This window comes from Peromyscus leucopus, chromosome 16_21, assembly GCF_004664715.2.
Source record: "Peromyscus leucopus breed LL Stock chromosome 16_21, UCI_PerLeu_2.1, whole genome shotgun sequence".
In the NCBI taxonomy this organism is placed as follows: Eukaryota; Metazoa; Chordata; class Mammalia; order Rodentia; family Cricetidae; genus Peromyscus; species Peromyscus leucopus.
The window spans coordinates 10,695,705-10,713,274 of NC_051084.1; the positions used below are offsets into that span (position 1 = coordinate 10,695,705).

The 17,570-nt window shown below is 46.0% G+C and overlaps 1 protein-coding gene across 3 annotated transcripts in view; it reads right to left on the bottom strand.

Moving 5' to 3' along the window:
• The window catches only part of Ilrun (inflammation and lipid regulator with UBA-like and NBR1-like domains), a 77,679-nt gene that overhangs the window by 14,852 nt on the left and 45,257 nt on the right, over positions 1-17,570 (bottom strand). The window contains exon 4 of one of the 3 annotated variants that reach the window (XM_028888449.2): positions 6,349-6,677. The exons of 1 other annotated variant lie outside the window; for it this stretch is intronic. In XM_028888449.2, the coding sequence (XP_028744282.1) occupies positions 6,349-6,677 (329 nt within the window). The remainder of the gene's footprint in view (positions 1-6,348; positions 6,678-17,570) is intronic. One more of the 3 variants, XM_028888452.2, reaches the window with a different exon arrangement.

The following is a 17,570-nucleotide window of genomic DNA, read 5'->3' on the forward strand; positions in this document are numbered from 1 at the left end:
ATGAAATCACTAGTCCAGGTGGTGACAACAACCATTTTTGGTCAAACTTAAATTTGGTTTTAACTGAACTGAGACCTGGACCTCCCCCAGCCACTCCCTTACTACCATGTTAAATTTCCTTTCTTTTTGAGATAGGGTCTCTCTACATAGCCTTGGCTGGCCTTGAACTTGCTATGGAGATCAGATTGGTCTTGCATAAACAGAGATTTTCCTGCCTCTGCCTCCAGAGTGCTGGGATTAAAAGTGTGCATCACTACTCCATGTTTACTATATTAAATCTGTGGCCACTTCAAAACAGGTTAAGATGACCCAGAAGCCATTGCATCTTTATTCCACAGAATAAAAGATTAGCTTTTTCCAGGGTGGAGAGTGCCGCTCAGCAGCAGAGGGCTGGCCTATTCTGCATGCAGCCCTGGAAGAGGAAAGTCAGGTGTGGGGCCCATGCCTGCAGTCACAGATTCAGGAAGGTAGACAGCCCAAGCCAGCTTCGGTTACAGAGAAACCTTACTTCAAAACAAAACAAAACAAAACAAAAAAAAAAACCCATAAACAAACAAACAAGGTCTATTTTACCCCAATCCTTCCAGCACCCTGATCTGAGAGAAATTAACTTCTTTATGCTTTAGTCAACAAGATAGCCCCAACTAGAGGCAGGCCAGGAGTTTCATGTGGTAAGGGTGCTTGCTTACTGCTAGGCCTGACAACTTCAGTCTGATTCCTGGGGCCTAAATGGTTGAAGACAGACCAACGCTGGAAGGTCGACCTCTGACCTCCAGACAAGCACTATGGTGCACAAGCCCTTGTGTGTACACACACACACACACACACACACACACACACACACACACACACACACTTTCAAAAATACAGGACAGAGGGGGGTGTGGGCAGAAAGGGTAGATGGCACTCAGCAGCGGCTGCTGCAGCCAAGTGGAGGCACAGCTGAACTCCACGCAAAGATGATCACACGTTCTCCTTCTAACCAGGGCTTGGTGGAAGCAGTGACAGTGGTTCAGGTGGTGACCCAGTGTGAGGGAGGAGCACAGGACAAACACCAGCCTGCGCCTTCCCAGTCCAAGTAACAAATCAAACCCTGGGCTCAGCCTGCCTGGCACAAAGGCTCTTTGCTACAGAAGGGAAGACAGCATCTGTTATCCACAGCTTCACCTGTCCCGAGTCACTACTGTGTCTGAACTGTTCTGGAAGGCTTCAGAAAGCATTTGGAAATCAATCCTGGCCATAAGATGGCCTCTTTGACTTTAATAGGTCCACTCCCTTCCCTTTCCCCACACTCGTGGACACTTTCCACTAATCAACTGCCCAAACAGAGGCTCCTCGGCCCTAGAGCTGAATCATGGGGTGGGAATGCACTGTCCAGAATGTATCCTGCCTTCTGTAACCCCAAGGAAGGCAGGTTCTGTTACTTTCACAGTGACAGAGTCACTGAAACAGCTGTCATCCTCATCAGCACATGGGACAAATCAGCCACACCTGAGCTGACAATGAGGCCAGTCAACTCCCACAAAAGCAAGGACCCAGCTTTAAAAATCTTTGGAGCAGGTCAGTCTCCACTCCCCTGCTGACTCCCTTGAAGCTCTCCCAGGGAGGGTCAGCCTTTGTGGGTTGTGGGATGCATTTCGGGCACACTCTCCCACCCAAAGACTCCCCTGAGAATCGGGCATCAAGAGCTTAAGACAGTTCGTTCACAGCAGCCAGGGAAGGGCTCCAGGGTCTCCAGCTCCCAACCCTGACAGATGTGCAATTCTGTTGACATAATCACCCAGTGCCCACGGAGCAGGGGCCTCCACAGATCTTTGCACTCTGTCCTCCCAACTTTAACAAGTTAAGCTCTGCTCAGAGGCAGCAGGAAAGCATCTACAAAGACCATGCATGAGCTCCCAAGAGCATCCTGTTCTTTCCCAGCCTCCATAGCTGGTGGGAATTTCCCTGGGTAATTCCCCTTCCTTGTCCACTCAGTGTTCCCGACAGCAGCCCATCTGGCACAATGAAGATGGCACCCGCTGGACTGCAGACACTTCTCTGCTCTGGGATCCAGGACCTCATTCTCCCTTTCTGCTCATCCATTATAAACACCACATGGTTTGTGTGTCGGGCCACTTTACATTAGAATGTCTTGTCACACGTCAACGTTGCCTCTTTCCTGCCTTGATAGTCACTTCAATCCACGCTGGCACTCAACATAGTTCATTCAGCCAAAAGAGGAACTAGGGAAGCAAGCACACCAACCTAGAGGCAGAGACTTCTCAGGCATGAGTTGCTGCACTGGAGTCCTAGCTCTGTGTGACACTGGGCCAGGCATCCAGCCCCTCAGCTTCTGTTTTCCAACTACAGGCAAAGTAACTAACAGCATGTCTGGGCTCTTGGGAACAACTCAAATGTAGTCTCCTCACTCGGCCTCAGACACACTTCACAACTTCAAGCACCAACTAATCCTGTGTTCGCAAGTCAAATATAAATGTTTTATTTATATACTTATGCTTTATTTATTTAATTTTGTGTGTGTGTGTGTGTGTGTGTGTACGTATGCACACCTGAGTGTGATGTCTGTGTGCATGTGTACAAGTGTCCTAGAAGAACAGAAGAGGGTATTGGATCCCCTAGAACTGGAGGTACAGGTGAGTGTGAGCTGCCCGATATGGGCCCTCTACAAGAGCAGTAAGTGCTCTTAACCACTGAGCCATCTTCTCCAGTCCCCTTACTTATGCTTTGCACGCCTTTAATCCCAGCACTCGGAAAGGGGAGGCAGGTGGATCTTTGAGTTTCAGGCCAGCCTGGTCTACAGAGCAAGTTCCAGGATAATCAGGACTATACAAGAGAAACCCTGTCTCAAAAAACAAAACATAAAAAAATTTTGAAAAGTAAAATAAATTACATGGTGTGCATGTGGAGGTCAGAGAACAACATGGAAGTTGGTTCTATCCTTCTATTATGTGGGTCCTGGGATGGAACTTGTCAGGATTAGCAGCAAAGACTTTAACCACCAAGTGTCTCACTGCCATACACATGGCCCTTTAAGTCTCATCACTAGATGTCCACTTGTATCCATTTTAGTTTCTCATACATACGCATATGTGTGTGTATGTATATATTAATTTATTGTTATATGTGTAAGTGTTTTGTCTATGCACCATGTGCATGCAATGCCTACAGAGGCCACAAGAGGAGTTAGCTCTCCAGGGACTGAAGTCAAGGATGGTCATGAGCTGCTGGTCCTCTGGAAGAGCAGTCACTGCTCTCAACCCCAAGCCATCTCTCCAGCCCCTTAGTACCAGTATTTTCAAAGCCGTTTGTGATTGTTCCAACCACTCCTCTTCAAAGGGACACTCTAGGAACAACCGAACCTGCCCCCACTGCCCACACCTCAGCACTTACAGCTCTCCACAGCACTGTCCACGCTGGGTATCATCCCGGTTTCCAAACCTCACCTACCTTTGTGAACACCGACCCTTCACTCCGACTTCACTACCTCCTGGTGCAAATACTCCCTCCCCACTGTGAACCACACACCTGACTGTTCTGCTGACCGCTCCAAACCGGACTCTGAATTGCTCCCCACTCTATGCACAGCAAACAGTGTGGGCACAAGTCCAACTGTACAGTCAACTGTCCTACCCAGGGCAGGTGTGTCACGACTCACTGACCTCTGCCCGTGTCATCCGAAGGAGGTGGAGTCAAGAGATCTAGCTGGACACAGAAAAATTAGCCAGACGCTTCATATTGTTTTCTGAGTAAAATTTTGCTTGGATTAAAAACAACAGAGGCCCCAATTTCTCTAAAGATTCAAGCTTCACATTATTCATCCATTTTCTCCAAGTCTTCCTAGATCCAATCTCTCCTGGGAAGCTAATGAGTACATTTTCTAATGAGTACATTATTTAGCGTGTGCACGACAAGGTGCACTTGTGAGAGTCAGAAGACAACTGCAGTGAAACTCCTTCCGCCATGTGGGTCTCTTGTTTATCAGACCCTTCCCTCACTGAGTCATCTCACTAGCTGCTTTTATTTCTATTTGTAGTTGGTGGGTTTTTGTTGTTGTTGTTTTGTTTTTTCGAGACAGGGTTTCTCTGTGTAGCTTTGGAGCCTGTCCTGGGACTCACTCTGTAGACCAGGCTGGCCTCAAACTCAGAGATCCACCTGCTGCTGCCTCCTGAGTGCTGGGATTAAAGGCGAAGCCATCGCCGCCGCCACTGCTGCCACCACCGCCACCTGGCTTATTTGTATTTTTGAAAAATGATTAAAAAATTTATGTGTAAGCCAGGAAAGCTAATGCAAGCCTTTAATCCCAGCACTTGGGAGACAGAGGCAGACAGATCTCTGAGTTCGAGGTCAGCCTTGTCTACAGAGTGAGTTCCAGGACAGCCAGGGCTGTAGAGTAAACCTGTCCCAAAAAACCAATAAATAAATAAGTAAGCAAATGTATGTGTATGTGTGTGCACCATGTGCATGCCTGGTGCCTATGGAGGTCAGAAAAGGGTGCTAGATCCCCTGGAACTATAGTTACAGATGACTGTGAGTTGCCATGTGGGTGCTGTGTCCTCTGCAAGAGCAACCAGTGCTCTTAATGACTGAGCCATCTCTTCAGCCCCGAAAAGTTACTTTTAAATGGGAGGGGGGGAGTAAAATTGTATAAGATCATCAATGAAATACATGCAATGTCTTCACCACCGTCCAGCACTTAAAAAACAACAGGGCCTAGCAGGATTTTAGGCTGACAGGAGGCTCAGCCCTCTACCTATCTTGTGAATCTGTCAAGAACCACTGGAACTGGTTAAGACGCATCAATCTCTGAAGAAGATGGTCCACAGCTAGAAATGACTTTACTTCCTTAGCCAGAAATATCCTAAGCAATCATGCTCAGTACAAGGCCCAGCTGGGAAAACAGCATCCTGTCCTGAAAACAATGGATGCCTGAGCTGCTTCTGCCAACTCTCATCTTCCCACTGACCTCAGCTGCATCATTTCACTACAACAAGGCACACTTGGCAGGGACCGCTGCTCTACTTGCCATAACGGTCACAGACTCTGCGGGGGTCTAATTTAAGGGGAGAGAGAGCAGAGACAATATTCTGGGTTTAGGATGTGGCTCAGCTGGTAGGGTGCTTGCCTAGTGTGCAAGAGACCTTCTATCCCCAGCACAGCATGGAAGGAGGCTTGGTGGCTGTGAGCTCGGCATTTGCAGACACTGGAAAACATGAAGTTCAAGGTCATCCTCCTCAGCTATATAGCAAGTTTGAGGCTCATCTAGGGTATGAGATCTCAAAAATAAAAATGAAAAAGAAAATTTGTTTGAATATTAAGATCTGGAGTCTTAACTAGCTTCCTTGAACCAGGCCTCCAACCCCAATACTTGGGAGGCAGACAGGAGGATCCTGCCCCCAAAAAACAGAAAGTGGAATCTTTCTTTAATCAGGCAAGTCACTGGCCAATTTCCTTTTCTTATATATAAACAGCCAACATGCAGTCTCTGCAATGACTACCCTATCAATCAACAAATCAATTCTGCATCCTCTCAAGTGAACCAAGCTGCTCCTCTGAGATTGATCACACAGTACCATTCTTACAGCAGGCTACCCTGACTGCCAACACACAAGTGCATTTTAAACCCCAAGGTTGAATGTCGGCTCTCAGCACAGGTGGACTTGGGACCGCACTGGACACGGAGGCTCTAGCAGTCATGGGGGGAGTGTGCACACATGGCTGAGCCGTGACCACAGCCCTAGCTGTGGGCTCAGATCAAACCAGCAGTCAGGAGCCACCCTCCCCTGAACAGTGGGAGACACTGCTGACACCCAGACTCTGAAACTGCAATCACTTCCCTTATTTATCTCCCACATGTGCAAAGCAAAACATCCCTCGGAGCCACTCTAGGCTGGGGGGGGGGTCATGAGCCGAAGCAAACAGAAAAGACATCAGCAAGAGGACACGTGACAGAAGAGTCTAAGCCAGCAACACTCTAGGAGAAAATAATCGAGCCTCCTAAAGCAAGACACCACATCAGGAGCCCGTGGCAGACGGGTGCTGCGATGACGCTAAGCTCAGTACACACCTGCCCTGAAAGCACTTCTAAGGATGTTTTGTCAGTTTTAAAAATAACAAAGGTAAAGAGCCTCAGTTTTCAACACCCAATCAGAGCAGACAGAAGTAAATTGCACACGTGGATGAAGCAGCAGCCAGAGGACACGCAGGGAAGGAGAAGGCTTTTGTGTCGATGCTATTGACAGCCGCCACGTCTGCTCTGGGCAGGGGTGGTCTAGCATTCTAGTTTGCCAGGAAGGAGCATCACGGATCCCAAGGCCCACCACCTGCCCCTTCTCCGAGGGCACCTACCTTACTGTAAGTCACTACTGATAGGTTGTTTGCGTGACTGCTGGGGGACAGATTTACAGAGTTCTGTGACAGTCTATCCTGATCTTGCTCGGTTTGGTCAGGAGCAGGAGCCCATGTATTTTTGCTGATCGAGTCGAACCCGGAACCCCCAGGGTCTTTTAAGTTGTTTTCATCTGATTGTCGGCTCTTTTGGGGAGAGGCAAACGGGTTGAAGTTTCCTTCTACCTTGCGATGTGGCTGTGTGTTGAATTCCGTTTCAAAAGATGACAGCTGCTGCGTTACTCCTAAAAGTCCACCCACCTCCACACTGAGAATCACCCAGATGACATCTGAAACAAAAAGGCAGCTCATATCAATGCCAGGCATACCCTTGGCCCAGGGTGATCACCACCGAAAACCCAAATACTACTGAACCACTGAGAAAACCATTCTCCACAGCCAACTCTTTGAAAGCTGTTGAGACATGTGCACAGCCTTCAATAACGTCAAGGGCAAGCTCTGGTACAGTTCTGTGGTGGGACCCACGAAGCTGCAAGGAAGCTGCATGGAGAATCTGGAAACCATTACCCAGAGAGCAAGCAGAACCAGAGAGCTCCAGGTCACAGGATGCTCTGTGTGGTTTCACTTCACTTTGCATGTGCTTAACTCTGAAAATTCCAGGAAGCCAGAATTCTTAAAGCTAAAAATGCTTACTTTTTGTTATGACTAGACTCGCAACCTATTTAACCTTACCCCACTTGGGAGGCAATTTAGAATAACCATATGCTGTCCAAAAAGAGCAGCTACAGCTAAAGGCATTATAAATAATTAAATAAGGATGCCATGTAACCATGTACTAACCAGATTCAGGATATCATGCTTTCTAAGCAAGTAAACTGAAGGTTCAGAACAGCCTGGTTTTCCAGGGTAACCCAATCCATCACCAGCTCTGTTCTTCTGTAACAGGGATAAGCATTAAGTTATTTCTTTAAAAAAGACTTCTTTTGATTTTGTGTATATGAGTGTTTTGCCTTTCTATCTCTCTGTGCACCACATGTGTGCAGTGCTCTCAGAGGCCAGAAGAGGGTGCTATAATCCCTGGAACTGGAGTTATAGACCGTTGTAAACTGTGAGTGCTGAGAATCCAACCTGTTTCCTCTTTAGGCAGCCAGTGCTCTTAACCGCTAAGTCATATCTCCAGCCCTTAAGTTCTGTTTTAGAAAAAGATGTACAGGCAGGGCACAGTGGTGGAAGCCTGTAATCACAGGCCACCGAGAAAACACAGTGAAGACCGGAACCTATACACGTCAATACTAAAAGACACCTGGTCACAGTTTCCTTTCTGATTTCTTTATTGTCAGAGCAGAGAAGCTGCCCCTTTGATGCTGACACAGACATGAAGAGCCACACTGGCTGCTGCTACACAGCTGCTGAAAGGTTAAGGAAGGCAAACCCGCGCTACAGTTCAGCTCTACAGAATGTGGCAGGCAAGGCAGTCTATTAGAATAGAGACTTGAAAGGACAGACAGGGAGGCACTGGGGCCCATACCCAGGTTTTCAATGGGGTCCCGTAGGAAGAGTCTCTTACAGGGCCACACTACCACTGAGTTAAGAGTGGTTTGGAAGCTGTACTGAGAACTGGCCAGCTAAGAGCTGGGCATAGGAAGCAGAGCTGCAGTGACACCTGCTGTTCATGTCTGGAATGGCAATTCTTTTCCTGAGAAAAGGAAGTGGCATCCACCAACCATACACACTTGCAAAACTCCCATTCACAGTATCCCAGGCAAACATTCCTGACACATAAAGAAACCATGTGTCTCATCCTTTTAATTCTAGCACTCGGAAGGCAGATGCAGGTGGGTCTCTGGGGGTTTGAGGCCAGCCTGGTGTACATAGTGAACTCCATGACAGTCAGGGCTACGTAGAGAGACCCTGTCTCAAAATAAAACAAACAATAACAAACTACATGTCCTCACGCCAACTACTACCACAAAATTTGTTTCTAAGATGGGGGTCTCACTATGTATATCCAACTGGGCTCAAATTCATGGCAATTCTCCTACCCAGGAGACTGAGTCATGTTCAGTTAAGACATCTTGAATGTGGCATGCCACTTTATTATAAAGTCAGAAGACTAGAGTTCTAGACTGAGTTAATCTTGTAAAACAGTGAGATATGGGCCTTAAGCAAGAGCAAGTTGGCAGCAGGCCCTGAGGAAGTCACTCTACATCTTCCTATATTAGCTTTCTAGCTGAAGTGAATGTGTCCTGTCTGTGTGTCTAAATGGGTATATAAGACTGTGGGAGCATGCGTGGAGGCCAGAGAGGGATACCAGTATCTTCCTTTTATCACTCCCACTTCTTCAGTCAGGGCGGCATTTAACATGTTTAAGTTGTCTGCAGTGAATAATGACTATTTCGAGCAATGACCTTGGAGGTCTCCAGATGATGATGGGCCCTGCAATGACAACTCCACCTGGACTGTGGCAATGCCACTCAAGATCAGTTTGGGGCCACAAACTGCTTAAGCAACTTCAAAGCAGGTAGCTGAGAGGGTCCAACCTCACAGACTATTCCAGCCAGGACCTCAGTTAAGCCCTGCACTCTCCCATCACACCGAGACTGGACAACAAATGATACAGCTAGCTCTCGCAGGACTTGAACATTATCCAAATTTTCTCAGTGTCCACTAAAGATGCCAATGCCTCGAGACAGCAGGAAGTAATTTTAAGAACATGACACATTCCCAAGAGGTGAGGTGGGTGGTTTTGTTTGTCATTGTTTGGGGAGTTAGTTACAAGTTGTTATTGGTCATGGTCAGGGAGAAAACTAAACAAAGGGGGTTAAATTATAGGATTTCTTTTTCTTTCCTCTATCCTTCCTTCTCTCTCCTCTAGTAAAAAATAAAAGGGGGTGGGTACAGGAATGACAGGGTAAAGGGTAGATTATTGACTCTACTTTTAAACTAAAACCACCAGTCTCAAACAGTTTACATTGGTATGGATTTTTGTATACTGATACAAATTTTTTTGTTATAACATACTGTATATATGTTTCTACTCATTTAAGGTATTGTACCTATGCAGATTACTTAAAAATGTAAAGTGCTAGTCCTACAAACTGCTTAGGAAAATTAAGAAATGTGAGTTACTAGTCATATATAACAATCAAACTTGTAGTCATGTTAGGTATGTTTTCAAGGTTAAACAGATATATTTTAGACAGATAGGTAGTCTTCAAACACTACAAAGATCTATAGAATATGACATTTAAAATGTTTTGATAACGTAAGGCTTTTCATGACAGTGAGTTATGTCTGCTCCTGGCAGTACCAATCTACTTCAGAGAAGATGATGGGCATCAAAGAACCTCCATATGTAGTTTGCTTTAAATGTGGTAAAGCTAGCCACTGGGCAAGAAACTACCCTTGCCTCAACTGCTGACAGTATGCTATCCAAATTGGACACAAAGGAAGTCAACTTGCCAAGACAGGGTAGGACAGTCCTTCAAAATTCCTGCTACATACAAAAGTCTGTCAGATATTCTAGGCCTATAAGGCAAAGACAGATGCCCCAATATTGCAGAGGAACCTTGGGTGATTGTCCAGGCAGCTAGCTGTCTCTTTGAAAACTTTCCATAGTTTTCAAAGTTGTTTGCTCTGCACTTCCTATTAATTCAGGTAATATCTTATCCTTCTCAGGTCTCTGATGAGGTTCAAGACTAGATAGTTATAGGTTTACAGTTTTCCTTGTCACCAAATTCAGAAAAGAAACTTACAAAAGAAATGTAAAGTTTATAAGGCTGAGAAACATAAAAGCTTAAGTTGTTTATCTAAGAAAATGTTTTAAGATCTAAAAAGGTATTTTTAGGTTAGTAATACAAGTTATGATACAAAGTGGTTTTGATATAAAACTTTGGACTCACCAAGATAGGATGTAGATAACAGAGTAATATCTCTGAATCTGCCAAATACAAATGGACTGGACATTATGAATGTAATTTTTACCTGATTAATTGTTCTTATTGTTTATAGTATTACTATGTTAGAGTTAAAACCCTTTCCTTTTTGTTTAGACAAAAAGGAGGAAATGTTGTGGTGTATTTGATGACACTGTGTGAAGATGTCTCTGTTTTACCTCACCTGCCTAAGGCACCTTCTGATTGGTTTAGTAAAGAGCTGAATGGCCAACAGCTAGACAAGAGAGGATAGATGGGCTTCCAGAGAGAGAAGGAACTGGTGGGGAAGTCTGAGAGGTAGGGGGGATTTGCCAGACACAGAGGAAGTTGCAAAGGAAGTTGGACATACGGTACTGAGGAGAGGTAATGATCCACATGGCAAAACAGATTAATATAAACGGTTAACTTAAGTTTTAAGAGCAAGCTGGGAACAAGGCTAAGCTAGGCCAAGCTTTCATAATTATTAATAAGAAGTCTCCATGTCATTTACTCAGGAGCTGGTGATCCAAAGAAAGTCCAGCTACCAGGGTCTCTCACTGAACCTGGAGCTCACCAACTGGCTAGAATGATCAGTCAGCACACTCCAGGATCCTTCTGTCTCCACCCACCACTGCTGGGATCATAGCCACAAGCCACCACACCTGGCTTCTTTTACCTGGTCACAGCGACAACTTTACCTGCTGAGCCATCTCCTCAGCCTCCCATGCTCCATCTTACAGTATAGTTGTTCCTGCTTCCTCTCAGATGCAGGCCACACGCCTCACTCTCACAGCTCAGGAGACAAAATGCTTATGAGAATGAAGGTCATCAGCAGCAGGAGGCTAATGACATTTCTTCTTCTGCCTTGAGAACTAAAGCTTCTTTGATATAATCACTGTTCACACCTATGTCACCTCTTTGCCTTGGTCTGATTCTGCAAATAACTGTGAAAGGAAAGCCCTCTGAGATGCAAATAATGGAAACAGTTCTGATGCCCACCGTGGGTGGTATGGACAGTATGCCTTTGTGAAACAATCTCATTGTCTGGGTACAGCACCTGGGCCTCATGATTCAGAATGAGTTCATTTCTGCACAAAGTACATGGGAATTATTTTAAAACAACAGAAAGATTCCAATAAGCTGACCATTCCCAAGTCTTGTCTGAATGTCTTGATCACTGACCTAAGAATTGACTGGCTGGAAATGTAGTTCAGTAAGTAGTGTTTGCCTAGCATGCATGAGGCCCTGAGTTAATTGCCAGTACCATTAAAATAGGATAAAAGTTGAATCTTTTGTTTTTTTTTTTTAAAGAACTACAAACCAGAGATTGTATTGATAATATCAAAACCAAACTAGTTACTGGAAGATCATCAAATAAACTACTATAGTGAAAAAATATCACTTTGAGAACCGGGAGGTCTAGAGGTGAGAGTGAGTGACAGCCAAGGGCAGACCTGGAGCCTGAGACTGAATGGGACCTCTAATACAAAGCACACAGCTCTTCCAACTTGGAGCAGGATGCTGTGAACCCAGCACTAAGGGAACTAAAGCTAGAGTTAAATTAGTTCCACTTCAGGTCTTTGTATCTTTACCCACCAACATGGGAGCTTTGATACCAATAACTAGAGTAAACAAGACGAACTGGAAAATAGTCAAGAAGATAAATTCAATTGCTAAGCAGCCAGGACTCAGTAACCTATGGGGAAAAATGGCTTGCAAATATCTGGTTTGAAGGCAATTTAGGATCTGAATCAGAACTTCCAGATGGAAGATGTTGTAGGTACATTTCTCCAGGGAACAAATTGCCTCAGTGGCAAATGTCAGTAGTAAAGTATAAACCTTCTTCTGTAGAAATACTTAACAAATTAGTAAAGAAATAATGTAACTGACCAGGAACCAAGGCAGGGCCATCAATCACATGTTCAACACTAGCCTGGGCTACATAACGGACTGTAAAAAGAGTAAAGGAAATGCTCTGCTTGGAGCTCACTGTGCTAATGATTTCACCAACACAAAAAGACATGTAGATCACAGAAACAATGTTTAAAACAAGTGCCTACACTCTGTCCAATAAAAGGGAAGTGTTAAACAAGTCCAAGGCAACACACCCAAGCTGCAAGTTTCTTTCTCCAGACAATGATGTGGGATCACTCTGAAAGCCGCTGTGCTGGTGAAATGAGGGTTAAGCAAAAGTCAGGAGTGGCAGATGGGAGCACAGTGTCTCACTGCCGAGGGACACTTCAGATAAGCAAGAGCGAGCTTCCAAACCAAGCCTGTGGCACTGCACTGTAGGCAGAGACACCGCACCAAGTCTACTAGCTTGACACACACAAATGAAGAAGCACAGAGACAAGCACGGACTGGTTGGACATCGGTCCAGTGCTAAAAGGACCACTAGGAACAACACTCCTGCAGCATGAACATAGCCAGTGTCCAGAGTTTGGTTTCTCAATAAAAGAGAACAAAAGCTCCCAGGAGAAACAGCCAGCTCCAGGGCTAGGGCATGGGAAACACAAGACAAACCAGAGTATCAGAAAGGAAGCCATTAAAGAACAGAAGACAGAGGCATGTAATAGGCAGGGGACAGGAGCAAACTTGCAAGTACCCCCATGGCTAAAGCTAGAGTAATTATGAGCAACAAGTACTGCAGCACTAGGTAACTCCAGAGATCAATATACATGAGACCACAATGCTACACACCAATGACTCACTACATGAGCAAGAAACAAACCTGCTTGCAAAGAATTCTGGGAGATTTTAATCCTATACCTTCTATCCCACTTAAGGATGAACAGTGGTTCTCAACCTTCTTAAGCTGCAACCTTTTAATACAGTTCTTCATGTTGTGGTGCCCTCCAACCATCAAATTATTTCTTTGCTACTTCACATGTGTAATTTTGTTACTGGTATGAATCATAATGTAAATATCTGATTGGCAGGATACCTGATATGTGACCCTTGCATGAGTTGAGAACCCAGCAAGAAATGAAGACAGTAACTCCACAGCAGACAAACCTGACACACACACCGCTGAGCCCTGGGCCAGGGCTCACAGCAGCAGTGGTGCTGGCTGAGTGCAATGTGCTGCTCAAGGACACAGCAGCTCCTATCATCCAAGTGTCGGTCCTGAAGCAGGTGACACCAGTATAACCACAAGATCACCAGGCCCTTCTGACAAGGGAGGCTTTAAGATAACACACAGAACTCTTCAAGACCATCCAGGGTCATGAAAGTGAGGCAAAGAAAGTCACAGATAAAAGGAGACTGGAGGTCACAAAAACTAGTTAAGCAGCCTCAGGTGGAGTCCGGAATAAAGAGATCATGAACTGATGAAACCAAATAAAGCTTGGCATTTAGGACTCAGCTGCATTCCAATACTGATGTCTTTGACAAGTGAACACATAATACAGGAAGCTGAAAATGGAGGGCAGGACAGTGATGGTATAGCAAGCATGGAACACAAGTCCTCCCAGACCTGTGCAAGAGTGAGTCCTGTCCGTCTGGGACTTCCTCCTTCCCCAGAGCAGCAGCAGCTGGACCTAGGCATCCAACTGAACCGAACCACCACCCTGGATGTGGATACTGGGCTGAGGCAGCCCATGTGAAACAGGAGCACACACCAAACAGTGCACTACTGCCCCAACAGGAGAGCGCGCGCACGCACACGCACACGCACATACACACACACACACACCACACCAAACCAAACAGTGCACTGCTGCCCCGACAGGAGCGCGCACACGTGTGCACACACACACCACACCACACCACACCACACCAAACAGTGCACCACTGCCCCACAGGTCCCATCAGCTCTGGCTACAAAGAAAACGGACAGGAGACTTGGCAAAGCTTTTTTTTTTTTTAAAGCAAATTTTAATTGAAAGCTGTGTGGTAACCTAAGCCTGTAATTTTAGCATTTGGGAGGTTGGAGGAGGAGGACTGCCATGATTTTGAAGCCGCCCTTAGCTAAGTAGTAAGACTCACGGTAGCCAAGGTGGAGTCAAACTGAAGCAGGCAGGCCTGGAGAGTTGAAGGCTCTTCCAAGAGGACCCGAGTCTGGATGCCGAGACCTATGGCAGGCAGCTGTAAGGCCAGCTCTACGGGAGCTGATGTTCTCCTCTGGCTTCCATGAGTGTGCACTAACACAACCATGTAAATTCTCTTCATTTCAACTTCTAGCTGGGCCGTGGTGGTGTTCACTCACACAATACCAGCACTCAGGTGGCTGAGGCAAGTGACTGCCCCAAGTTCAAGGTACCAAAACAAACAAACGCATAGCAAGAGCCTGTCTCAAAAGAACAGAACAGCAGACACCCTGAGAACATAATCCAGGCGACAGGGACAGCTCAGTCAGCAAGGCCCCTGCACTGAGGACCGAGTTCCATCTGTAGAACCTGTGTGGAAAGCTGGGAAGGGAAGACAAAGCCTTGTGCTGTTTTTATCTGGGTTGTTTTATTTATCAATAAAGACTCAGGAGTCAGATGTTGGGGTAAAGGGGTAAAAGCCTGCCAGATCAGAGAAACCAAGAAGCAATCAGCTGACCTTCCTTTTCGGCCAGAAGCCCAGCAAGAGAAGCATCTCTCCTGTCCCAAACTAAACATGCCTGCCAATCTCTAAGTCCCTCCCTACTCCTTCCTGTGTGTCTCTATCCATCTTCCCAGGTCCTCCTTACTCTCTTTGGCTAATTCTTGTCAACAAGTTGCTGGCTCCGCCTCCTGATCCAACGTTAATTGTATAACATAGTCTTGAAGTTTCACAGTGCCATCAGAGATCCCACAACACCCCCAGGAGTTCACTGGTTAGCCAACCTAACCTAGTTGCTGAGTGCCAGGCCAGTGGGAGAACTTGTCTAAAAAAGTAATGTGGAAGGGATGGAGAAACAGTTTAGCAGTCAAGACTGCATCTGGTTCTTCCAGAGGACCTGAGTTCACAGCACCCAAGTCAGGTTGCTCACAAAGCCTGAAATTCCAGTTCCAAGTGATCTTATGCTCTCTTCTGGCCTCCACGGGCACCCAACACACAAGGTATACTGCTGTGGGATGTTCTGTATGTCCTGTGGGAGCCCACTCTTGGGTTCCTCATGGCTTTACCCAGCAGGTCTGCATAGAGGATGATTAGGACCACGGGCCTGAGTGCAGGTGTCTGAGATGGTCTGCACTTGGCTGTGCTGGGGGATGGTCTGTATGGCAAATGTGTTGCTCTGATTGGTCAATAAATAAAACCTGATCGGCAGTGGCTAGGCAGGAAGTATAGGCGGGACTAACAGAGAGGAGAAATAAAAGAACAGGAAGGCAGAAGGACTCACTGCCTACGGCAGCCGCCAGGACAAGGAAGATGTCAAGTGCCGGTAAGCCACGAGCCACGTGGCAGGGTATAGATTTGTGGAAATGGATTAAGCTATAAGAACAGTTAGTAAGAAGCCTGCCACGGCCATACAGTTTGTAAGCAAAATAAGTCTCTGTGTTTACTTGGTTGGGTCTGAGCGGCTGTGGGACTGGCGGGTGACAAAGATTTGTCCTGACTGTGGGCAAGGCAGGAAAACTCTAGCTACAGTGTACACTCACACATCCCATTCCCACCCCTACACTCTTAAAAATCTACAGTGGAGAGTAACTGAGGAAGGCACCCAACATGGGACTTCTGACCTACACAGACACACACAGACACACAGACACAGACACACAGACACACACACACACACACACACACACACACACACACACACACACACACACACACCACAACAGAAGCAAAACAACTCCTAAGCTATAAACTTCAAAGTAAAACTGTTTAATGATAACATAAGAAATCAAGCTGTAGTGTGTATTAAGAGCCAAGCCGGGCGTTGGTGGCGCACGCCTTTAATCCCAGCACTCGGGAGGCAGAGCCAGGCGGATCTCTGTGAGTTCGAGGCCAGCCTGGGCTACCAAGTGAGCTCCAGGAAAGGCGCAAAGCTACACAGAGAAACCCTGTCTCGAAAAACCAAAAAAAAAAAAAAAAAAAAAAAAAAGAGCCAAATGTTTGGGGGATGGAGAGATGGACCAGTGGTCAAGAGCTCTTCCAGAGGACCCGGGTTCAAGACCCAGCACCCACATAGCAGCTAACAACTGTCTCTAATTCCAAGATCTGATACCCTCACACAGATATACAGCAGGCAAAACACCAATCTTCATAAAATAAGAATAAATAATTTTTTAAAAGTGCCAAATGTTTGCAACTAGTAAAAAACACACAGATCAAAAATGACATTTTAATAATCCTTCCAGTCAGCATTATGAGAGGAACTTACATTTTTTTTTTTTCCTGTTTTTTGAGACAGGGTTTCTCTGTGTAGTTTTTGGCTCCTGTCCTGGATCTCGCTCTGTAGACCAGGCTGGCCTCGAACTCACAGAGATCCACCTAGCTCTGCCTCCTGAGGGCTGGGATTAAAGGTGTGTACCACCACCGCCAGGCAAAACATTTTGTTTTTAATGTGCACATGTGTTTTGCCTGCATGTATGTCTGAGTGAGGGCCTCAGATCCCCTTGGACTGGAATTATAGGCAGCTGTGAGCTGCCATGTGGGTGCTGGGAAGTGAACCAGGGTCCTCTGGAAGAGCAGCCACCGCTCTCAACCACTGAGTAACCTCTCCAGCCGCAAGGGCTTACATTTTTAATTGTCATTTTACACACAAATGAAAAGAGAAGATAGTTTCAAACTTCCAACTGAATGTCTCAAGAGTGAAGGGGCACACCTAGAGAATCTTGGTACCTTATAGAATTTTCAGCAAAAAGCAATTTAAAATAAAACACTCAAGGGGCTGGAGAGATGGCTCAGTGGTTAAGAGCACTGACTGCCCTTCCAGAGGTCCTGAGTTCAATTCTCAGTAACCAAATGGTGGCTCACAGCCGTCTCTAATGGAATCTGATTCCTTCTTCTAATATGCATGAAGACACAGCACTCATATACATAAAATACATAAATAAATATTTGAGTGAGCGAGAGCGAGAGAACAATGGCCATTTTGCAGAAGACAGCACCTACATGGTGACTCAGAACCATCTGTGACTTCAGTTTAGGAGACCCCACACCCTCTTCTGGCCTCTGTCGGCACTGCACGCAGGCAGTTCACGCACATTCAGGCCAAACACTATGCACAAAACAAGTAAATCTTTAAAAAAAAAAAAAAAAAAAAAAACCTACATGGCAAGCATGAAGACCTCAGTTTAGATTCAGCACCCATGTAAAAGCTAGGTGTGGGCTGTATCTAAAAGCCCAGTGCTCAGAGGTGGAAACAGACAGGCGGGCCCTGGGGCCTGCTGGCTG